The 25,540-nt window shown below is 45.4% G+C and overlaps 1 protein-coding gene across 1 annotated transcript; it reads left to right on the forward strand.

The window, feature by feature from the left end:
- The first annotated feature begins 1,660 nt into the window (after positions 1-1,660).
- Positions 1,661-24,816, forward strand: LOC124114980 (EGF-like domain-containing protein 2). Its single transcript, XM_046475753.2, has 10 exons — positions 1,661-1,966; positions 4,684-4,818; positions 8,893-9,024; positions 10,015-10,232; positions 15,597-15,742; positions 17,293-17,435; positions 18,475-18,562; positions 18,767-18,938; positions 21,144-21,246; positions 22,383-24,816. The coding sequence occupies exons 1-10, from the start codon at positions 1,906-1,908 to the stop codon at positions 22,583-22,585; spliced, it is 1,401 nt and encodes a 466-aa protein (XP_046331709.2). The 5' UTR covers positions 1,661-1,905; the 3' UTR covers positions 22,586-24,816.
- The last annotated feature ends 724 nt before the right edge of the window (positions 24,817-25,540 follow it).

The following is a 25,540-nucleotide window of genomic DNA, read 5'->3' on the forward strand; positions in this document are numbered from 1 at the left end:
AAGATGACTCTTCCCCTTATCGATGACTGTCATGTGCGAAAATACGACAAACCAATCAGAATATGTGTATGACTTCAAGTATTTCAGTCAAAGAACCACCCAGGAATAATTTTTGATTTTGCATATGTCTTGCATTTAAACTAATACCCAAAATACAGTTAAATATGTTCAATCATACAGTATAATACTCGAAGTCCCGATTTGTTTTCAATAGCATCTGGAATATAATCGATATCTGGGGGAAAATATTCGTGAATCTTTACACAACGAGTTGACATTCGTTTAAGGATGCCCGTTTGCAGTTAGCCGTAACCCAGTCGCAAAAATGGCCACGATAGGGGCACGAGTCACCATTCGGCGTGTCCCGGAATAACACGAGTTGTTCACGAATGCAGGTTCTACTACACCAGATCAGAACCAGTTGGGACACTGCAGATCGACAGATGCAGGCTGTGATTGAATGATATTGTGTCAGATTTTTATGTCTTTTAAATGTACATCCATCCAGTTATTTAAACCGACCATGTTTTTTGTATATTTAGTACTGTCATTTTCAACATGATGACTTATGCTGAATATGACCACAGATATTTTCAATTAGGTGACATTTGGTGCGAAACTGGGGAAGGTGTGTTTAGCTTCCTGTACTCGGAAAAGGAGCTGGCTATGCTGGTCATTTTTGTTGTTTTTATTGCTGCTCTAAGGTTAAACTGTGCACACACGTACAGGTAATAGCTGTTGAATGCTTAGTTAAGTTACAAATAATATATAAAGTGACTATAGATGTCTATGGGGAAACATTTAGTTGTATGTAGCCTGCAACAGCTGGAGACAGCTAAGGGACATAACTCTGCACAACGACTATGACTGTGGCTCAAGTGGAGCCGTGGCTCTTAACTTCAACCCTCAATCCCATTCCCCCATGTCCCATCCTTCCACCCCCAACACTGATCACACGATCCGGCTTCTTCCACCCCCAACAATATATCCCCGGGCTGCTAACTGAGGCCTCGGCCCAGGTAGAGCTTTTGTAGCCGATACGTGATGTCCCCAATCTATTCACGCTATTGTATTCAGAACTTTCCATTTCGTCAGTTCACAGACCGTCATCCTTTATTGTGTTTTGAACGAATTTCTTGTATCCTTGGTTTATAATACCCAGCCTATCTGCACTGCTTCGGGGGGGGGAACGGCAATGTCACTTTATATGTGTGTATAGAATAATGGTATCTCGGTTGACTGGATCGTGTAGTAGACGTTGTTAATCACGTTTCATGCAGCGCAGAACGCCGACTTTAGCTGCTGTTCTCGCCATGACAACTTTTACGGGGGGACAAAAAATCATGTACAACGTCCCTTCAATCATGGAGTATCTTTATCAAAATAACAATACGTCCCAGAGGCTACACCTTTAAATGGCCATAAATGCATAGCTCCAACCACATATATTTAAACAGCTGAAAAAATGTTTTAATACATTATAATTACATGTTATGCTGTTGGTTTATGTGAATTTGATGTGGGTTCGTGCATCTGTGCATGCAACGCAATTATCTAAGCCAGCCCGTCTCCCAACAGGGGGCTTAAATTTGTAAGATTTAATGGATGACCTACAGTGAATTCGCAAGTAACCTGAGACTGCTTTGTCGCGAAGCTTTCCTCCTACGATGTGTTTACGGTTACGGATGAGCGGTGCCAACAGTAGTCTCTTAATTCACGGTTTTAACAGATTTCGTATGTTATCCTTGGATAACCTAGATAACATCGTTACACGGGAAACAGTGTCTGTGTGGAGACATTCTTTACCTCCAAGTGTTGGATACGGAGTCAGGATCATTCAGGGAGATAGCGAGATGACGATGAAATGGCGGGCCTTCAAAGGAATTATATAGCTTGGAGAGAAGAATGTTAGTCACGTGTACAATGGGCCAAATGTTGTGGGTTTCCGCCATATTAATATGTAAAGGTACGTGACGTCTATCTTCATGTGTCTGGCGCTCCTCCCTCTTCACTCACATCCTGTTGTTAGGCTATTCTACAGTTTGTTTTTTTAGAATCTCTGTTGTGTTTTTATGGGTGAGAACGACAGGTAGACACGGATACACGTGTGGTGGTTTGACTTGTGTTTTCAAGAGTACAGTCAGTGTTTCTCGCAACGATCGACTGTTTGTGTATTGCCGATCTAAACTAAAAACAGTTTCCATGTTGCATACAGCTATAGCTCGACTCCCTTCTTACCATGGCAAAAATGATGAAAAAAATACAAAGAGACCAGTATAACCAAACCCTGAGAGACAAGCTTCTTACATTTCTTTGTAAATCGCAGGCAATAACTGACGAGTGTCATTAATTAAAATTTTCTGTGTTGGTCTTTTCTCAGTGTAGCTTGACACTCATTCCAAATATACAGAGGGAGAGTTTTCGATTAAAACGACTCTTGTGTTCACCAACACTGGCATACCCATAAAAATATATATTATGAACATGTTTATTATGGACAATAATTCTATTTATATTTAATACATTCGTATATAGTTTTAAATTATATTAACTGGCAGAGTATAATTTTCTCCGGACGTTTGTCCTAATACGTTTCTGGAGTTGATCCACTTGGATCGTGTTTAAGCCACATTTATTAGACACCGTTCAACTTCGGTTAAGGGTTGTTGGTGATTTACAGCAGTCCATCCTAGATTACCCAGTGTATCACATGTCGATGCTTTTATAATATTTACTCTTGGCCGATTTTCCACCACACTCGGATTCAAACGGCAAGACACTACATACAGCAGTCCAATCAAATTACACTCGATAGTGAAAGACACCCTGTGCCATGTTAGAGATAAGATTGATAGAGGCGATGACGTCACTCCGAAACGAAGATGTCGTGGCAATTGGTCCAGGGTTTCTTCGTTAATAGAAAGGAGTTATATAACCCCAGACAACCGAGGATGGCCCAAGTCTATGTTTGCATCAATTTTTCCCTACCCTTTAGATAGTATTACAATTGTATCAACAAGTTAAATGGTTTTTCATTGTCAATGGTTAGATTACGTTGCCTGGACTTTATTCTGATAAATCTAAATGTCCGTTGGATTAATTCGCGATTAGCCACCAACACGGGTATCATCACATTTGTGACACACTTTAAAGCAACACAGAGCATGGATAAAAGAACTTGTAATGAAAGAGCTCTCCTGTCACTGTATTTGCAACACTTTTCTCAGGGATGATTTCACATATATTAAAGGAGAACAAAGCTATTTATCTATATCCATAAATGCCAATTATTCCCACGCCCACACAGAGGGGTTTCATGAGAATATACGTGTTTAGGGTCTAAAAGTGGGAAAGTTGGTTGGTTGGTTTGTTGTTGAACGCCGCACTCAGCTATATGACGGCGGTCTGTAAATAATCGAGTCTGGACCAGACAATCCAGTGATTAATATCATGAGCATCGATCCACTCAATTGGGATCGATGACATGCATCAACCAAGTCAGCGAGCCTGACCACCCGATCCCGTTAGTCGCCTTTTACGACAAGCATAGTCACCTATTACGGCAAGCATGGGTTGCTGAAGACCTATTCTACCGCGGAATCTTCACGGGGAAAGACCCGTATATCCCCTTGAAATTCATTGCAGGTAATTTAAAAAGGGGCGTTTCTATGCGTTTTTAGCATTTAATGGGGACACAATAGTAGAGGGGGGACTAAACAAAGTTAAAGGGCTATCATAGTAATCATATATAATTTCATTGTTACATGTATGAGAGAAATACTATTAGCCATACAGCATCAACCCATTTGTCAACACAATTCTTTTAGCATCTACCCCGCCGTGATATTGCTGGAATAGTGCTAACTGCGGCGTAATACCATACTTACTTACTCACTTTTAGTCTCTTGGCGGGTTGCGAACCTTCAAAACCCTTCTTTTGTAGTCCTCCACGTTACCACCTGCGCCACGGAGAATGTCGTCACAGATGTCAATTTCCCTGGTCACCACTAACTTAGTTCTTCTTTTTGCACCTTTTTATGTTAAGTTCGATGTACGTGTTGGTGGTATGTTGGTTATGAAGTGCCTTTAAATCTTATTTGCACAGTTAATACAATCTATTATACATGCTTTGTATATATTTTACTTAATGTCCAATGGTATGCATTTTATTTTCAAACACGTTTCAATTCTAAACATGTTTAGAGTATAAGGATAAGGGATGTGGAAACATGTTTAAGTTCTAAACATGTCTAAAGGTATATAAATTCTCAACATGTTCAAACACTAAACATGTCTAGTATTTATACATGTTAATATTTTAAGCATGTTTAGATTATGGAAATGATGTGTTTTGGTTGTGTTAAAGCTGTATGCTTCATTTAATGTGATTAGAGCCTAAACGTGTTTAGATAGAACACACCAAATGTGTAGTCCGTTTAGGATCTAAACTTATTCCTAAACATGTTTAGATCTAAACATGTGTTGTATGTGTTTAGATTCTAACCACATTTTTTACAGTGTATTAATGGAAAAGCTTACATTGACCTACAATTTTAATCATTGTTCCTGGTTCATAATGAACATAAATTTAGTATGTTTTGTAATTATTTTTAACATACGCTTTTGAACAAAAGGTGTATTGGCTTGTATGATGACTCGGTCCGCTTGTTTTTTTACAATCAGTCCATGCCGACTTTGACTGTCGTCGTTTCGGGATGAGCTGTAATGGCGGGACGTGCACGACTGGCAGCTCCACGTGCACAGACTGTGGAACCCTGTCCCCGCCCAGAGGAGGATTCAACTGTGGTCTGGTAACAAGTGAGAGATGAAGTTATTTTTCAATCTGAGGACATGTAGATAAATGTGGCTTCACTGATCTTAACTGAATGGAGACGCCAGTTTCATTACTCCATTGTTGGAACGTCATTGCATAAAATCACCATGACGTCATGAACAATAGGTGAACATCTTTAGTTATTTGCGTTAGTATGACGTCATGTTGATAAGTGCCTCTTCGCAAACAATAAAAACAATGGACGATTGTTGTAATGGTCAGTGAGCTTTACCGAACACAATTTCACATTTTTCCGTACCTTAATTAGGAAATACGCCCCTCTCCCTGCACAGTGTTTTATTGTTCGATAAACAACGACCACGAGTCGTTTATTTCTTATATGAGATATCAACATTATGTACAGACTCTTTAAGAATTTTGATAAACGTACAAGTTTTAAATATATACCGAATTCTAATTATGATCACTGCCTGATTACAATCCGACCTCGGAAATGTCGGACAAAACCATTATACGAACAGGTGGGTTAAGTTAAGATTATTCTCACAATCCTCACGTCGATTATCTGTACCTTTTCTCCCAATACCGATTGTCATATCTCTCCCACTTTGGGATGCGATCTCTCGGCCACGGCGTCTATCTGTGTCGCCCAGCTACATCTATTGGGACTTACCAGACACTTCCCACTCAAAAATAACGGCGTCAAATATATAACGTCATCAAGTTGCGAGTGCATATTCGCATCTCTAGAAATGACGTCATGATAGAACAATGTTTTATCGTGAAATAAACAACGCTTCTTTCTTCATTGTTCTTTGCGATTTACCGCGTAGCTATCTTATATATACTGTAAAGTACGGTTATAACGAACTCAAAGGGACTTCTAAGTTTAGTTGGTTATAACCGTAATTCGTTATAAGCATATATACAGCATAACTACAGCAGATAGTCGGGACCAAAAAGTAAGTTCGGTATATCCGTCAGTTCGTTATAAGCGTGTTCGTTATAACCGTAGTTTACTGTATTAGGTAATGGGTGCAGACTAGGAAGACACCAACAACACTCTCACTTGACGAGAGGATAATAAGCAGGTACACTAGCAGATTTAAAATACGAAACGTGTTCCAGAAAATATAAAATCCTTGGAAAAAGTCATATGTTTCAGAAGTCATATGTTTCAGGTTTTACTCACAAAAAGTAATTGCTTTGTGGATGTTCCTGATAAAATAAGCTTTAAAAAGAATATTATCGTAGGCCTGGTATGTCTTGTAGCAGTGACAGAACAATATTAAATGGTCGGTATCTAATTGCTCTTTACGCTCAGCTCTCAACTCTCCACAATCCACAAACCACACAATACACCACCACCCCTCAACGATCTACACTCTACCCTAATGAGAATATTAATAACTCCATCAATAAATCTTGTGACCTATTTCCTCTGTGGGACACCTAGTACTGGGTGTGGAACAAGCAGGGGGTATGACCGGCCTAATTCCACAATTTCCCTGTTAATACAACATAACAAGGACACTGTGTGTGAGAGTGGGGTGGGGTGGTGTGTTGTTGTCGTGATGCCCGTTATCAATGGTGGGTGGTGAAATGGTGTCTGTCCCTCCCCTCCCCAAGATAACAGGGGGTAGGGTGCTGGGCTGGGGGGCATTGGGGTGGAATGATGGCGACCAGTAGGTGGTGCTAATAGATGTGAAGGACAATATCGTGACTTTCCATAAGAATAACAGGGTGTGGTTGTCCTGGTGATATAGTGGCCTGATTTGCAGAGTAGCATAGAATTAAAGTCTGGCTGAAGAATTCCAAAGAGGCTAGATCATATCATAAAAAAAGATTATTTTATATCCATGAAGTCATAAAGAGTTGGTTGTGCGTGGGCACAATGCGGACGGGTGAGTGATGTCGAATGTATGGAGAACAGTTCTGCTACAGGAACTATCCCTTGTTGCCTTAAGCCTGGGTTTGTGATGTGATCCGCTTTTCACGAGTGTCTTTTGATAGATTATTCTAAGTTATGAAACATTATTTAATGATGTGATTACAAGTCAAGGCGAAATGGACGTGTTTCATCTTTCATAAGATGTATTACACTGAACGTTAATAAGATAAGCAGTTCATCATGAACTTTCAATGACCCTTGAGTGTATGTGATAAATATTCTTGAAAACGTTACAACAATTTGTGCTATGAACTTGTCATCCAGGAATGCATTATTAAAAGTATGATGCTACAGAAATTATTGATCGTATAACTATGCTGATTTAATGACAAATTATTATAAATGTGACAAGTCTTGATTATCATCAATAGTAATGTCTTTTCTCCAGATTAATCTCATCAAAAGAACGTTACGCCTTGTCACCCTAAGCTAAAACGGATTATTTTAACATTTTTGACATTTTAGAGAATCATTATATCCATTTCTTTCAAACAGTACTTCCTTTTTTAGACAGCAAAACAGAACAAATATTGTAACATGTTTCGGACATTTGGAGTTACATGTACAGAGACATTTTTTAGATTTAAAAGATCCAGAGTTTTTTAGAGTTAAATATATCTATGCAAGTGCAGATAAGAATGTACCACGTAATGCCATGCTATGCAATGGCAGGAGATTGCTGTGCATTGTTATTCAACAAACACTTCCATTTTTATGCAAATTTTGTGAGTAGCGGGTGATACCGGTTGGGCAAGAATTTATTTACCCTTTTCGAGAACACCTGTTGTCCTCACCGATTTTCAATGATCCATTCATAAAATGCTTCCCTGCATTTTGCCTTTTACTCCCAACGGAATCTGTTTCGGTGGATAGTTGAGACATTGAAGTTGGCGTTTCATATTTAGATCTAGAGAACTATTGGTGCTGAGTCTTAAATGTGGACAGAGATCGTTATCCAAAGACCATTTATGAAATGCTGAAGTCATTAGATGAAAATGGCAAGAAGTGGGTATCTCATATACGTCCTGCTACTACAAACAGGATTCTGATATGTTTGGAGGGGCGATGGGATAGCCTTGCGGTTAAAGCGTTCGCTCGTCACGCCGAAGACCCGGGTTCGATTCCCTACATGGGTACCATATGTACCATTTCTGGTGTCCCCCGCCGTGATAATATTTTAGAAAAGCGGCGTCAAAACACACTCACTCAATCATATGTTTGGATCAAACAAAATTGTGGTACTACATCTAATTTTATACAATATTTTAAACAAAGATTTACACATTCAAAACTGGCATGATAAACTTGTATATTCGTCATAAATGTACTTGAACCAGAAAAATATCTCCTGGAGTAGGCTTGTAGATCTAGTCAGCATGTTGTGCAAATTCTGTTGTCTTGTCATACGCTCTATTCCAGGGCATCGTTACAATGGAAATGTTAAAGCTGGTGCACTGAACTGGAACAAATATAATGATAAAGATGAATACAACTCCTTTCAGCTTACGTCCATCTTGTACAGCAGAACGCTTCGTGTTTCACGTTATTTACATATGTACCTATCCAGAACGATACACAATCGACCGCCACCAACACATCATGCAAAATGCAAAACGATCCTTGTGCTATATAATAGATGTCTTTATCCCTCATTTAAGGATTATTTAAGTAGATGAAATTTAATCTTACTTAATATATCGCCTGAGCAAGCGCAACAATCTTTTGTATCATTTGTAATCTGACCAGGAGGCCCCTAATACCGAATAAACATCTTGTCGTGTCATCTTGTATTGTCTTGACAAAAGTAAAGTTGTCAATGAAAACGGACAAATTATTTCAGGAATCTTCCTAGTTTGATTGTCTTTCTCCGGCAGGGTTCCCAGTGGGGTCTAATGTAAGGACAAGTAGTTCGCTGTGCAGAGTTACTCCCCCTATCCATGCCAGGATCCGCTGATTACTGGTTCGATATCCCAGATTCTTCCTTATTATGAACGTTGTTCTGTCAGCTTCATCAACGTGACAAGAGTAGATGTGCCCCGTTGTGGGCTTCTCTCAACACGCTGCCAATATTCGTGATAGGACTTGACACTGTTCTTATTCTTTAAACCAAGTTTACTCACTTGTTTCAATATGTATGTCTTTAAAGGTCGCGTGAACCAAGGCGCCTGTAATGACACGCTGTGCGGATACGGAGGGACGTGCTACACAGGGGCGGATAACTCTACTTCCTGCTATTGTACAGAGGACTACTACGGACTTACGTGTTCGTACAGGCGATGTAAGGAACTGACTCAATACATAACACCAGTCTAGACTGTCGTATGTTGTCAAGACCTTTTAAATAATTTAACGAATGTGCAAAGATATATGGCATTATTATTTTGCGGCAACAATATTCCATGGGGAGCCGGGTCTGGACAGGTCCCGCATGATCTATTACATGTCCTAAGGGCGACTAAATGTGATAAGTTGGGCATCCTTGGGGATATTTTTGATGGTGTTACATCGGCGGCATGGAGGTGTTGCTAAATTATCAACCATTGGTTTGTCTGTCCAAGGTCGTCGTGATGTTGCTTGAATATTGCTGTCTGCGGCATGAGAGGACAACGAATAAACAAAATTAAAATACGAAATAAACGGGAAGCCCCGAGTGGTTTATTCTCCGATAAACAACGACCACGGGTCGTTTATTTCTTATATGAGATATCAACATTTCATACAGCCTTTCTAAGGATGTCAATAAATTGTAAATGCTTTAACAAACATTTACCCGTATTTTAATAATGATGACTCCCCGAATACAATACGACCTCGGCAAATTCGGAGAAATCTATTTTATGAACAGAGGGTTCCGGACATTCGCACAATTTTCAAGTCGATTATCTGACACTTTTTCTCCCTTTACCGATTGTCATATCTCGCTCAATTTTGAATGCGATCGTTCGGCCACTGCGTGTATCGCCATAGTCCGGCTACGTCTGTGGGGAACAACGTACTAGACACTTCCCTCTCAAAAATTACGTCGTCCAATTTACGACGTCATCAAGTTGCGAGCGCATGTTCGAATCTCCAGAAATGACGTCATGACAGCACAGTGTTTTATCTTGCTTCTTTCTTTTTTTTCTTTGCGATTTATGTCGTGGCTATCTTATATGAGACTATAATGAAGTCATATTATAGGAATGTTTAAGAGACACGTAGTTGAATTATATGATAGACCACTTAGTATTGTGCCAGCCTTCTTATTCTCTCTGCGATGACATTCTAGATGACGCACAGAGCACGGCAAACAAGATGATCATTAACATCAACCCCTTCCAAAACTTCTCCGGCCTCATCTCCATCTCCGGCTACCGCAGCATCCCTGGCTGTCTCTTGAAACGTGTCCCTGAACCTCCTGACCCCGCTGATGGCGTCCCCGACCACTGGGAGGGATACTATGGAGTGTTCGAGCATACCGGCGATGAGTGTGGGGAGGCCTCGAAGGTGAGAGTTTATGACTGACATGTTGCGGGTGGGGAGGTACGACTATAACGGCGATGGGTGCGGGGAGGCCTCGAAGGTGAGGGTTTATGACTGACATGTTGCGGGTGGGGAGGTATGACTATAACGGCGATGGGTGTGGGGAGGCCTCGAAGGTGAGGGTTTATGACTGACATGTTGTGGGTGGGGAGGTACGACTATAACGGCGATGAGTGTGGTGAGGCCTCGAATCGCTGACGTGTTTCTGGGCGGGGAGGAAGGGGTGTGTGTGGTTGGGGGGGGGGGGGGGGGGGGGGGTACGATCATAACGACGATGAGTAAAGGGAGCCCTCGAATGTGAGGGTTTATGACTAACGTGTTGCGGGTTTGGGATGTACGATCATGAGGGCGATGTGTTTAGGGAGGCCTCGAAGGTGAGGGTAAATAATTAAGGTGTCGTGGATATGGAGGATGGGGAGGTACGATCATAACGGCGATCAGTATGGGGGACGAATCGAGGGTTAGTGTACAACACAAATGTGTTGTTGGTTGGAAGGGGGTGAGGGAGGGGCAGCTACAATTATACCTTCTTAGCGTGCATTATTACCCGGGACAGGGGCCGGGGAACGAGGGACGTATAATCATAACAGCTATGAATACTGGAACGCCTCGTAGTTTGGGGTACGTTGTGTTGAAGCGCGTTGTGCACATGATGCAGTTACAGTTACAGCCACACGGGTGACGAGAGCGGAATGCCTCGAAGGAGACAGCACAACACTGACCGGGAGTGTTTAGGGTGCGGGTGTAGTTGATGCGGGTATGATAAGATATGATGAGTGTTGGAACGCCTCCAGGCTGCTTTTGGGTGGGGTGTTGTTGTTGTTGCGGTGGAGATAAACCGGCGACATGCCGGCGGCGAGTGCGTAGACGTCTCGAGGGCACAACACTGATCGGGTCCGGTAGTGCTGGTGCTGGTGTGGGTGCGGGTGTTGGTGCGCGTGCGGGAGCAGGTGTTAGTACTGGTGGTGGTGCGGGTGATGGGGCTGGTGCAGGTGGTGGTGCTGGTGGTGGTGCGGGTGGTGGTGGAGGTGATGGTGGTGCAGGTGGTGGTGGTGGTGGTGGTGGTGCGGATGGTGGTGCTGGTGGTGCTGAGGGTAGTGGTGCTGATGGTGGTGGTGCAGGTGGTGGTGCGTGTGGTGGTGGAGGTGATGGTGGTGCAGGTGGTGGTGGTGCTGGTGCTGGTGGTGGTGGTGGTGCGGGTGGTGGTGCGGATGTTGGTGCTGGTGGTGGTGCGGGTGGTGGTGCTGATGGTGGTGGTGGTGGTGGTGGTGGTGGTGCAGGTGGTGGTGCAGGTGGTGGTGCTGATGGTGGTGGTGCTGGTGGTGGTGCGGGTGGTGGTGCTGATGGTGGTGGTGGTGGTGGTGCAGGTGGTGGTGCGGGTAGTGGTGGTGCGGGTGGTGGTGGAGGTGATGGTGGTGCAGGTGGTGGTGGTGCGGATGGTGGTGCTGGTGGTGGTGGTGGTGGTGCATGTGGTGGTGCGGGTGGTGGTGGAGGTGATGGTGGTGCAGGTGGTGGTGGTGGTGGTGCTGGTGGTGGTGCGGGTGGTGGTGGAGGTGATGGTGGTGCAGGTGGTTGTGCGGGTGGTGGTGCAGGTGGTGGTGCAGGTGGTGGTGCTGATGGTGGTGGTGGTGGTGGTGCAGGTGGTGGTGCGGATGGTGGTGCAGGTGGTGGTGGTGCGGGTGGTGGTGCTGATGGTGGTGGTGGTGGTGCATGTGGTGGTGCGGGTGGTGGTGGAGGTGATGGTGGTGCAGGTGGTGGTGGTGTTGGTGCTGGTGCTGGTGCGGGTGGTGGTGCGGATGGTGGTGCTGGTGGTGGTGCGGGTGGTGGTGCTGATGGTGGTGGTGGTGGTGGTGCAGGTGGTGGTGCGGGTGGTGGTTGAGGTGATGGTGGTGCAGGTGGTGGTGGTGGTGGTGGTGGTGGTGCGGGTGGTGCTGGTGGTGCGGTCGGTGGTGGAGGTGATGGTGGTGCACGTGGTGTCGGTGGTGCGGGTGGTGATGCTGGTGGTGCTTGTGGTGGTGCGGATGGTGGTGCTGATGGTGGTGGTGGTGGTGGTGGTGGTGGTGCGGTTGGTGGTGGTGGTGCGAGTGGTGGTGGAGGTGATGGTGGTGCAGGTGGTGGTGGTGCTGCAGGTGCTGGTGCCGGTGGTGCTGGTGGTTGTGCGGGTGGTGGTGCAGGTTGTGGTGCGGGTGGTGGTGGAGGTGATGGTGGTGCAGGTGGTGGTGGTGGTGGTGCTGGTGGTGGTGCGGGTGGTGGTGCTGATGGTGGTGGTGGTGGTGGTGGTGCAGGTGGTGGTGGTGGTGGTGCGGGTGGTGGTGGAGGTGATGGTGGTGCGGGTGGTGGTGGTGGTGCGGATGGTGATGGTGGTGGTGCTGGTGGTGGTGGTGGTGGTGCAGGTGGTGGTGCGGGTGGTGGTGCAGGTGGTGGTGGTGGTGCGGATGGTGGTGGTGGTGGTGGTGGTGCTGATGGTGGTGGTGCGGGTGGTGCAGGTGGTGGTGCGGGTGGGGATGCAGGTGTTGATGCGGGTGGTGGTGCTGATGGTGGTGGTGGTGGTGGTGGTGCAGGTGGTGGTGCGGGTGGTGGTGGAGGTGCGGATGGTGGTGATGATGGTGGTGGTGGTGCTGGTGGTGGTGCGGGTGGTGGTGGAGGTGATGGTGGTGCAGGTGGTTGTGCGGGTGGTGGTGCAGGTGGTGGTGCAGGTGGTGGTGCTGATGGTGGTGGTGGTGGTGGTGCAGGTGGTGGTGCGGGTGGTGGTGCAGGTGGTGGTGGTGGTGCGGATGGTGGTGCTGATGGTGGTGGTGGTGCTGGTGGTGGTGCGGGTGGTGGTGGAGGTGATGGTGGTGCAGGTGGTGGTGGTGTTGGTGCTGGTGGTGGTGCGGGTGGTGGTGCGGATGGTGGTGCTGGTGGTGGTGCGGGTGGTGGTGCTGATGGTGGTGGTGGTGGTGGTGGTGCAGGTGGTGTTGCGGGTGGTGGTGGAGGTGATGGTGGTGCAGGTGGTGGTGGTGCGGGTGGTGGTGGAGGTGATGGTGGTGCACGTGGTGGTGGTGGTGCGGGTGGTGATGCTGGTGGTGCTTGTGGTGGTGCGGATGGTGGTGCACGTGGTGGTGGTGGTGATGCTGGTGGTGCTTGTGGTGGTGCGGATGGTGGTGCTGATGGTGGTGGTGGTGGTGGTGGTGGTGGTGGTGGTGCGGTTGGTGGTGGTGGTGCGAGTGGTGGTGGAGGTGATGGTGGTGCAGGTGGTGGTGGTGCTGCAGGTGCTGGTGCCGGTGGTGGTGGTGTTTGTGCGGGTGGTGATGCAGGTTGTGGTGCGGGTGGTGGTGGTGGTTGTGCGGGTGGTGGTGCAGGTTGTGGTGCGGGTGGTGGTGGAGGTGATGGTGGTGCAGATGGTGGTGGTGGTGGGGCTGGTGGTGGTGCGGGTGGTGGTGCTGATGGTGGTGGTGGTGGTGGTGGTGGTGGTGGTGGTGGTGCGGGTGGTGGTGGTGGTGCTGATGGTGGTGGTGGTGGTGGTGGTGCTGGTGGTGGTGGTGGTGGTGGTGCAGGTGGTGGTGCGGGTGGTGGTGCAGGTGGTGGTGGTGGTGCGGATGGTGGTGGTGGTGGTGGTGCAGGCGGTGGTGCGGGTGGGGATGCAGGTGTTGATGCAGGTGTTGATGCGGGTGGTGGTGCTGATGGTGGTGGTGGTGGTGGTGCAGGTGGTGGTGCAGGTGGTGGTGGTGGTGCGGATGGTGGTGCTGATGGTGGTGCTGGTGCTGGTGGTGGTGCGGGTGGTGGTGGAGGTGATGATGGTGCAGGTGGTGGTGTGGGTGGTGGTGCTGATGGTGGTGGTGGTGGTTATGCAGGTGGTGGTGCGGGTGGTGGTGCAGGTGGTGGTGGTGGTGCGGATGGTGGTGCTGATGGTGGTGGTGGTGCGGGTGGTGGTGGAGGTGATGGTGGTGCAGGTGGTGGTGGTGGTGCGGATGGTGGTGCTGATGGTGGTGGTGGTGGTGGTGGTGGCGCTTGTACTGGAGGTGGTGCGGGTGGTGGTGGAGGTGATGGTGGTGCAGGTGGTGGTGCTGGTGGTGCTGGTGGTGGTGCGGGTGGTGGTGCCGGTGGTGGTGGTGGTGGTGCGGGTGGTGGTGGAGGTGATGGTGGTGCAGGTGGTGGTGCCGGTGGTGGTGGTGGTGATGGTGGTGCAGGTGGTGGTGGTGGTGGTGCGGGTGGTGATGCTGGTGGTGGTGGTGGTGGTGGTGCGGGTGCGAGTGGTGGTGCGGGTGGTGGTGGTGGTGCAGGTGCTGGTGGTGTTGCGGGTGGTGGTGGTGGTGCGGGTGGTGATGCTGGTGGTGTTGCGGATGGTGGTGGTGGTGGTGGTGGTGGTGCGGGTGGTGGTGGTGGTGCAGGTGCTGGTGGTGGTGCGGGTGGTGGTGGTGGTGGTAGTGGTGGTGGTGCTGATGGTGGTGGTGGTGGTGCAGGTGGTGGAGGTGGTGCAGGTGCTGGTGGTGGTGCGGGTGGTGGTGGTGGTGCGGGTGGTGGTGCGGATGGTGGTGGTGCAGGTGGTGGTAGTGGTGGTGCTGGTGGTGATGCTGGTGGTGGTGCGGATGGTGGTGGTGCAGGTGGTGGTAGTGGTGGTGCTGGTGGTGATGCTGGTGGTGGTGCGGATGGTGGTGGTGGTGGTGGTGCGGGTGGTGGTGGAGGTGCAGGTGCTGGTGGTGGTGCGGGTGGTGGTGGTGGTGGTAGTGGTGGTGCGGGTGGTGATGCTGGTGGTGGTGCGGATGGTGGTGGTGGTGGTGGTGGTAGTGGTGGTGGAGGTGATGGTGGTGCAGGTGGTGGTAGTGGTGGTGCGGGTGGTGGTGCGGGTGGTGGTGGAGGTGATGGTGGTGCAGGTGGTGGTAGTGGTGGTGCGGGTGGTGATGCTGGTGGTGGTGCGGATGGTGGTGGTGCAGGTGGTGGTAGTGGTGGTGCGGGTGGTGATGCTGGTGGTGGTGCGGATGGTGGTGCTGATGGTGGTGGTGGTGGTGCGGGTGCGAGTGGTGGTGCGGGTGCAGGTGCTGGTGGGGAAGCTGGTGGGGATGCTGGTGCGGTGTCGGGTGTGGGGTGCCGGTGCCGGTGTTGGTGCTGGTGTGGATGCTGGTGTGGGTGCTTGTGCCGGTGCTGACATACACACACATGTAACTGGGGTCAATTCATTGCTGTCTTTGCAAACACCGTCACAGTTTCCCATTTCTTAAACATACGTGTACATCAAAACAATATTATATTAATAGCATAATATACAAATTATATATGTTCATTAGTTTTGCAGAATCCTTGAAGATTAGTCTTATAAATATATAATTCAATTGGTTTTGTTTTTTTCAGAATAGTACGACTGTCGTCCGCCAGGTGACGATCCAGTTCAGGGACGCTTACATCACCGGCCTTGACCTTCAAGTGACGCTAACTAACACCCTTAACCTTAGTGGTATCGAGGTCACTGCGTCATCCTTTTCTGTTGCTGCAGATGAGTATGTCAAGGGTCATTTCCTACTGAAATAGTAAACCACCTTCCGCAATGGCTGCTAAAAGGATTTTCTAATAATTCAATTTGACATATATTACTGTGTATCTATTTCTATCTTTAAATTAAGTAGAAACAAAGATTCCCTTTATTGAACTTAATACCATAACAGAAATGCTACAACACACTGTGAACATTTTATATCATCTTGTAATATGTATTTACTCACAATGGATTATGCTATCGTTTGGTTGTACTGTACAGGCCAGCCAATACTAATCCGGGGTAGAATAGGTCTTCAGCAACCCATACTTGCCGTAACAGGCGACTCTGCTTGTCCTAAGAGGAGACTACGGGATCGGGTGGTCAGGCTCGCTGACTTGGTTGATGCAAGTCATCGATCCCAACTGCGTGGATTGATGCTCATGATATCAATCACTGGACTGTCTGGTCCAGACTCGATTATTTACAGACCGCCGTCATATAGCTGGAATATTGTTGACTGCGGCGTTAAACAACAAACAAACAAACAAACAAAACCAACTATTGACGAAAAATCAGTTAAACTAAAATAGTAATTATTTCAAATCAGGATAACAATTACAATTGTTTTTGATTTATATATATATATATATATATAATAAAATAATAAAGTCCACGTTAGTCCATCATCTTCTTTATATCAGTTTCATACATAGTACTTTCGCTGTCTCATGACAGCTCTTCAGTGTAACTGACAATGACATATAATGACGTCATACTTATGATGACGTCATAAATTACAACTGTGACGTCACAATGTATTTACACACTCCAACGACGACACCAAGTAATTTAACAATTGTAAATACATTGTGACGTCACAGTTGTAATTTATGACGTCATCATAAGTATGACGTCATTATATGTCATTGTCAGTTACACTGAAGAGCTGTCATGAGACAGCGAAAGTACTATGTATGAAACTGATATAAAGAAGATGATGGACTAACGTGGACTTTATTATTTTATTATATATTACATGTACACCGAGTGAACATTTACCTCATTTTTGTATATATATATATATATATATATATATATATATATATATATATATATATATATATATTTTGAAACAGAGATGTCATAGTATCCAGTATTATGAAATATTATAATTACAATACCGTATTGTCAGCCTCCGTGAAGCTCCGGATTAAAATGGGTATTCAGCAAACCAATACCTGTCGTAAGAGGCGACCAACGGGATCAAGTGGTCAGACTCGCTGATTTGGTTCCATATATTGCGTGGATCGATGTTTATGATGTCAGTCCCTGGATTGTCTGGTCCAGTCTTGATGATTTACAGACCGCCGACACATTGCTGGAACATGTTGAATGTGAACAACTAACGAACGTAATGTCGCTGTAATTAATGTTTAAACGAGTCATACAACTTGTAAGAGAAAATAGGTTTTTGATGTTACTCAAAATAAAAACATGCTAATGTGTTACTGGTTTACTGGCAACATACGTCACTAAACAGTTTATGTGGTCGATTTGTTTATTTTTCTTCAGGTTTGTTCTTAAACGGCAAGTGGTGAGCAGCACATTTAATCCCGTTACTCTGGTAACTACAACAGTTGATGGGACTGTTGTGATTGACACACCTGTCACAGTGGGCGTGGTTCTTGTATTTACATTCAGCGTCCCGCCTTCTGGTAAATATATCAATATGATCACTTTGCTTAGTTCCTGAATTTGCTAACATATTGATAAAGGCATGACATGTGAATAGAAAATAATGTTATTAAATCCAAACACAGGCCACGCAAACACGACTATTCGTGTCAAAAGTGTCTGTAGAAGGAAACTTCGTTAATGCGGAAGATACCATCCCCAATCGTCCAAATTAACGATGTCCGGATTAAATGGAGTAATGTCTTCTTTAAATATATGTAAACATTGGTGACAAAAGTGTTCTAGAAAAAGGGGTTTTCGAATACACGGGGTTTCTCAGAACGGTGAAGCCTCGTTGGCGCAGTTCTCGTTAATTCGGAAACTCCATATTCCGGGCGATTACTGTTGAGGGCGATTTATTAATACCAACGATCTTACAAGAACGCTATCTTCTGTACCTTCTTTGGTTCACTGTAGATGTACCTCATGTTGAACTAATTGGCTTCGTAGACATAACTACACAGTTGGCTGATCAATTAATCATTTTGATATCATTCACTGATGCGACAGTCACATCTGTCGCGATGATTTTCAACGGATTAATATTTGTGTAAGGTCAAAGTCTACAAATAACATCACATGATATTTTTTCGGTTGTTTGGTCTTGCTCCCTATATGGTAAATATACTGGGCCTCTGATCATGGTCCCGTCTGACCCATAAGTTCCAGTTCAAGGTCTAGATGTCCATGTTATAACCAGAGAAAGATCATTGATAGTAGGTCCCTGCCAGACACATCTCCCGTCAGGTCATGATGACCTTTTGATAACTATCGAGGAAATGCTTGATTTCCTTTTATTCCGAGTCAAGATAAGACGTTTAATATCTTCACATCCCCAGGGAAAAGAACTGTGTGTTGTTCCAGTGAACACATCGCTCTCAATTGATCACACGTCTGACGTTTTTAAAGACAATAAGTATTGTTTTGACAAATAGGTTACGTCAGTTGCAGCGGAGCATTGCAAAGTGATTGAAGCGGCCCATTAATCATCAGTGTACATCTTATCACCTTTCATTACAGAGTTTGCGGCGTTGAGACTTGAGACGGCAGTTGTTACCAACGGTCCACCAGACACAGCGACAGAATCTGTTACCTTGGTTACAGGAGGGTAAGAACACTTTTAACAGATGTATGGGAACGGAAAATAAGGAATGACATAGATCTATTTACATAGTAGCATAGACATCGTATTGTGAAATGTGGGCCGGGTTATCCCCCCTAGAGCCTCCACAAACAGTTTGCTTTCAGGAACATATGCATTTACGTTTTGTTTACAGTAAATGTTTTTGAACTGTCTCTTGTTGTCGTGAAGGTGTATAGACACGAGCGTGTTGTCGGTGTTGGAGGACGTCCCAGGGCCTCCTGACCCCGCCGTCAAGTCAACTATCACTCTCCGACTGAGAACTTTCAAGTTTGTCTCAAGCGACACCATTGCCCTCCGGTTCATCGTGAAAGTCTGCATCGTGGACGCCGACTGTGCAACTGTGAGTGTACGAATACTGCATCCTGCAAGAACAAAACAACGACAATCTATTTGTAACCCTCCTGCCGTTATCAATCAATCAACCAACCGCCTCCCATACCACTTGCTACATGTATCATGACGATCTGATCAAGTTAATCAAGAAATGTTTCAAACTACCTGTCTAAGACTCCCAGAGCATGTGGATCGTAGCGCAACATTTGAGCTCGTCGTCATGTTGTTTGCGTAAAGGGTGTACTTTTCCTTACGCATTTTTTGCATAGACTCGTTAGTCCAGTTATAGCTCCGAAATTTCATCCTAGTTTGGCAAGGGTGGAAACTGGACTTTTAAAGTCAGTTAACTCGCTTGCCTCGGAAAGATGTGACTTGGTTGACAACATTGATTATTGCACATAGTATCAATCCCACAATTGTCTGGTCAAGACTCGATTATCTACTGGCGTCGTCACAAAGCTGGAGTGCGGCGTAAAACAAGCAAACAAACAAAGTCTGTCATCACCCTAGCACATTTATGGTGGCCGAGAGGGGATATCAGTTTCTCGCCCTCAATTACGGCCGCGAGAAAGCGATTACACGAGCCGAGAAAGCGATAACACGAGACGAGAAAGGATACAACGGTACGCCAGTTAGGGTAATAACAAGTACCATCTTTTAACGTCTTTTAACGGTGATCGAACCCCGGACCTTCTGCTCTCCGGGCGGACGCTGTACCACTAGAACACCAAGGCGGTCTTTAAGATTGAAGGAAGAATGGGGTAGTAATGAGGTAAATAAAAACAATATTGATAGCGAAAAACATTAACAAGTATGACCATGTTTAAACATGGTGTGAAATAACTAATAGCATAACTGTTTATCGCCTTCTCGTATCATGATATCGCTTTCTCGTCTCGTGGTATCGCTTTCTCGTCTCGTGGTATCGCTTTCTCGTCTCATAGTATCGCCTTCTCGTATCATGATATCGCTTTCTCGTCTCGTGGTATCGCTTTCTCGTCTCGTGGTATCGCTTTCTCGTCTCATAGAATCGCCTTCTCGTATAATGGTATGGCTTTCTCATCTCGTGGTATCGTTTTCTCGTCTCATAGTATCGCTTTCTCGTCTCGTGGTATCGCTTTCTTGTCTCGTGGTATCGCTTTCTCGTCTCATAGAATCGCCTTCTCGTATAATGGTATGGCTTTCTCATCTCGTGGTATCGTTTTCTCGTCTCATAGTATCGCTTTCTCGTCTCATGGTATCGCTTTCTCGTCTCATAGTATCGCTTTCTCGTCTCGTGGTATTGCATTCTCGTCTCGTGGTATCGCTTGCTCGTCTCATAGTATCGCTTTCTCGTCTCGTGGTATTGCATTCTCATCTCGTGGTATCGCTTTCTCGTCTCATGGTATCGCCTTCTCGTCTCATAGTATCGCTTTCTCGTCTCGTGGTATTGCATTCTCATCTCGTGGTATCGCTTGCTCGTCTCATAGTATCGCTTTCTCGTCTCGTGGTATTGCATTCTCATCTCGTGGTATCGCTTGCTCGTCTCATAGTATCGCTTTCTCGTCTCATGGTATCGCCTTCTCGTCTCATAGTATCGCTTTCTCGTCTCGTGGTATTGCTTTCTCGTCTCGTGGTATCGCTTTCTCGTCTCATGGTTTCCCTTTCTCGTCTCATTGTATTGCTTTCTCGTCTTTTGGTATCGCTTTCTCGTCTCATGGTATCCCTTTCTCGTCTCATTGTATTGCTTTCTCGTCTTTTGGTATCACTTTCTCGTCTCGTGGTATTGTTTTCTCGTCTCGTGGTATTGCTTTCTCGTCTCATGGTATCGCTCTCTTGTCTCGTGGTATTGCTTTCTCGTCTCATGGTATCGTTCTCTTGTCTCATGGTATTGCTTTCTCGTCTCGTGGTATCGGTTTATTGATTTCTCGCGGCCGTAATTGAGGGCCAGGAAGCGATGTCCCCTCTCGGCCACCATACTATACACATTACCCCTGAAAAGATCAACGAGGGTGTCTGGTCTGTCAGCTCAAGCAGGTCCTTTTAACATTACTGATTGTACTGATTTGATTATGTACAAGAAAATGTTCCCTGAGGAGGACTGGTTTACCAAATCAAATTTGATTCAAACACTTCGTCAGTATGTGGAGAAATATATTCTATTCCGGGTACTATGTCGAATGTTAGAAGATGATGTAAATGTTGCTCCGCGTCACATGTCACATGTTTCCAGGTCGCGTGTCCAGGTAGTAGGAGACGGAGGCGATCCCTTGACCAGGACGAGGCCGAGCTGACCAGGGTGCTCAGAATATTAGACCCGCTTCCCAATAAGTCCGGTAGGTACTCCCGGGATTAGCCCGGCAGAGGGTGGAACAACAGCGAGATCCCTGGCATAGTTACTATGGGGTGGGGTGGGGTGGGGGTGTTGGGGTGGGGGGATGTTGGTGTTGGTGGGGACAAATTTATTTTATTTTTGACAAAAGGGGGCTGTGTAATTTTTCAAGCCGTGGGGGGGGGGGGGGTCCTTTCATCCTTTCATTGTGTTAACATTTCGCGTCACACCTCCTCCCATCTTATTCCTATGTCATGTCATGGTTGGGTGGTGGTGTTGGGGGTGGGGGTGGGGGTGGGGGGGGTGGGGGTGGGTGTTGGGGGGTGGGGGGGTGTTGGGGGTGGGGGGGGGGGATGGTGGTGTTGGTGGGAACAAATTTATTTTATTTTTGACAAAAGGGGGCTGTGTAATTTTTCAAGCCGTGGGGGGGGGGGGGGGGGGGGGGGGGGTCCTTTCATCCTTTCATTGTGTTAACATTTCGCGTCACACCTCCTCCCATCTTATTCCTATGTCATGTCATGGTTGGGGGGGGGTGGTGGGGGGTGGGGGGGGGTTGGGGGGTGGTGGTGGTGGTGGTGGTGGTGGTGTTGGTGGGAACAAATTTATTTTATTTTTGACAAAAGGGGGCTGTGTAATTTTTCAAGCCGTTGGGGGGGGGGGGGGGGGGGGTCCTTTCAACCTTTCATTGTGTTAACATTTCGCGTCACTCCTCCTCCCATCTTATTCCTATGTCATGTCATGTCAGATGATAATAAATAAAATCATGAAAGACACAGTCCTCGGTACGAAGTCCTAATCACATCATCATAGTACATCTGTGCTTTCCGACTTGAAATCCATTGTCAGAGAAGGCACAGACACGTGGCCATCAGTACATTGTGTGAAGATTTACATTGTCATTTAAACGTCAGATTTAATCTTTTATGGCAAATCGCTCTAGATTATTAAAGTTAGCAAACGCAATTGTTTGTGTTTGTAATGAACCTGAAAAGGCAACATGCCACGTGATAACCTGTATTGCATTATAGATGATGTAAAATTATCTAATTCCAGTACCATGACCGTACAATATTCATTATTGTCATGTCTATCAGTCACGAACGTAATTAATAACTTCACGTATACCAACTGCCTTTCCAGGTCCTGGACAATCCGAACAAGCGACAAATGACGCCGGAAGTGACGTGTTCCTCCTCACTGTAACATCAGAGGCCACGGCACTCATTCTGTTTTCGGCAGTACTGGGGATAGTAATCATGTGCTTCTGTCGGCGGAGGAAGTCCCGTATCCACCAGCAGACACAGACAGAGCGCAGAATTCTCGTACATAGTGACAGACGTTAGCGGAACGGAGTACACCATCTCTTGGATGGAATGGCCGAATCGAGATGTCACAGATTTCTTTGGATAACGGATGTTAATAGAACCAGAGACCATATAAAACAGAACCTTCCACGGGATGCTGGTACAGCTTTTGGACACAATTACCTTAACGGCCTTGTGGTCCGACCATTCAATATTTGCCAATATTTGGTGTGTCTGTGTGCGCATGGGAGGCTACTGGGACAAAATCAGTTGTCAGTCAAGGCTTTAAGTGTTATTCTTCTGAACGCCACACAATTTAGTGTGGACGCAAAACACATTTTTCTAAACAGCCAACGTGTGCAGTTAATGATTTCAAAACCTGTTCCCTCAATATCAGGAAGAGACTATTGAAAGGGCGTGACACAGCTCTTTACGACACGACTTGTTTATTAAAGACGCAAACTCAAACTCACGTTTCTACCATCTCCGTTACATCCTCGCTACCCAACCAGGTATCCTAGCAACATGAACCAAACATTCGATCACTAACCATTACTTACCAGTTGCCTAGCAGTATTAGAATTTCCACATTGACTGTGTTATCCTTCGTTAGCACTTCCGGTTTCTAGAGTTATCTCCCTTTGACCATAAACGCTTGTCCCAGACCCTCCCAGATTATAACATGGTATGCCCTTACTCGAGATGTTGCAGTTGTTTGGCTTTTGATATATGTTGCTGTATTAGTGTAGCACTGAAAAGGATGTTTTCAATGTTGGTTTGGTAAGTCCACCGGAAGCGCTCGTTACATCATCATCATCATCATTCACCCTGATCGATGGGATAGCCTAGAGGTTAAAGCGTTCGCTCGTCACGCCGAATGCCCATGTGTGATTCCCGACATAGGTACAATATGTAAAACCCATTTCTGGTGTCCCCCGCCGTGATATTGGTGGAATATTGCTAAAAGCGGCACAAAATCATATTCACTCATTCATCATCGACCCAATTGTCTGTCAGCATCATCTATGACTGTTTGACCAAATTGTGAAACATAGGCCTGCATCGTTTTGGGCCTCACTCCTACATTTCGCCTGAGTGAAGTTCGTCACGCCAAAGACCCGGGTTCGATTGCCGACATGGGTACAATGTGTGAAGCCCATTTCTGGTGTCCCCCGCCGTAATACAGCTGGAATATTGCTAAAAGCAGCGTAAAACCATTCTCACTCACTCACTCATCTATGTGTACAATGTATGATAATTTCAAGATATGAATATGTGCTCGTATAGAAAACAGGCAACTACCAAAGAAACATAATATGTTCATTTATTTCATGGTAAATAAAAATATAATGCAAGTATCAGTCTATGCGAGACGTAACAAGTGTTGGTTTTTTTTACGACAGACATTTTTGAATCTGTACAAAGAACATGATGTATATGTTTAGAACATTAACATATAATGCATTTGTTATACAAAAAGTAAAACATACGCATGCATGTACAGTATAGATCACAATGACGAAAGGCAATCATCCTAGCTCAAACAATACAAAAGGCTAACATATATTTCTTAATATTTGGAAAACAAGCAAAAATATGCATTGTCTGTCATTATATTTGATTTCCACTAAGAAATTTTACTGTATTGAAATCGGGGTTATTGAAAGGCGATGAAGCTGTACTGCTCAACGTTTGATAGGGATATTGTAGGTATCCAGTTGGGGAATATGTATGACGGCTCCAAGATGTGGTCATATTGCTTTGAAACTGACGTTGCTTATTTCAAAATTGAAATGACCGTTTAAGTTGTTTTTCTGCATTTAACATTAATAATATGTGTGTTTTTCTACCAAAACATGTTAGGTCACATTTCAGATAAAATTACCATGATATTTTGACAAAGTGCTACCCATCCTGAGGTGACCGATTTCGGATAAACAGTAGGTCGATGCAGAAACGATGATGCATGTACGCTAGGCAAAGCACCAATTAACCACAATAACGCGCACCTCTATAAGCGGTGAATAATACATAGCAAAATATCTCACCGGAAAATGTATAAATTGTGATGATTCACTAGAACGCACTCCCTACAATATACACACTATTACCATTACCTGTGGAATGTGTACATACATACATGGGACAAAGAACTCATTCCAAACCTAAAAACGAACTTACGTTATATCCATATTTCCAATCTTTAATTATATGTTTGCAGGACCCGACACATACTAAGCTTCCGGGGTAAAGAACGTAGTTGGCAATTAGATTTTACCAAAACAATTCTTACAAACATGATCTAAACGTTACTAAACTGAAAACACTGAAAACTTAAGGTCTAAATACAACCATGACACCTCCATCATGACAACAGATCCATATTAATCAAGATCAGTATATTTTCTTGGAAGGAAATGCTTTTAGTAATTTATATATTTTTTTAATTAGCGCTCATAGGAAAGATTAAATGAGCGTACATTCGTCATCTTTCTGTGATATTTCCGCGATTTTTCAGTGCCATTTCCGTGATATTTCCAAGCTAGGAAAGAGAACGTTCTTTCCGTTTAAGGCAATCGTTGACAGTCAACCTTTGTTAACTAACAGTGTATGTATTTCACACGTGCATGAGTTTAAATCTGAACATGGGAAGCACACAGTTACAAGAACGAGCTATTGTTGTGTTAGTGTACACCTCTACAGAATGTTCCAATAAGCGCCCTCTTCCATAAGCTATGTGATACAATGAAAACAACTACCCAGCTACGAAAACGCATTCATCTGGTATCTGCGATGAGTCTGTGGAAGTGATTGGTTGTTTCACCTAACCAATTCAAATACACTGCCGGGCAAAAGAAAGTATACATTTTAAAAAAATGATTTAACCCAAACATTACAAACGTTATCAAAACGTCACAAGGCTGAAAACAGTCACTGAAAAACTGCAAACGCAAGGTCCAAGGCACATCTATGCTACCCGTATTAAATACCTCT

This window comes from Haliotis rufescens, unplaced genomic scaffold (genome assembly GCF_023055435.1).
Source record: "Haliotis rufescens isolate VD_foot unplaced genomic scaffold, xgHalRufe1.0.p SCAF_4, whole genome shotgun sequence".
In the NCBI taxonomy this organism is placed as follows: domain Eukaryota; kingdom Metazoa; phylum Mollusca; class Gastropoda; order Lepetellida; family Haliotidae; genus Haliotis; species Haliotis rufescens.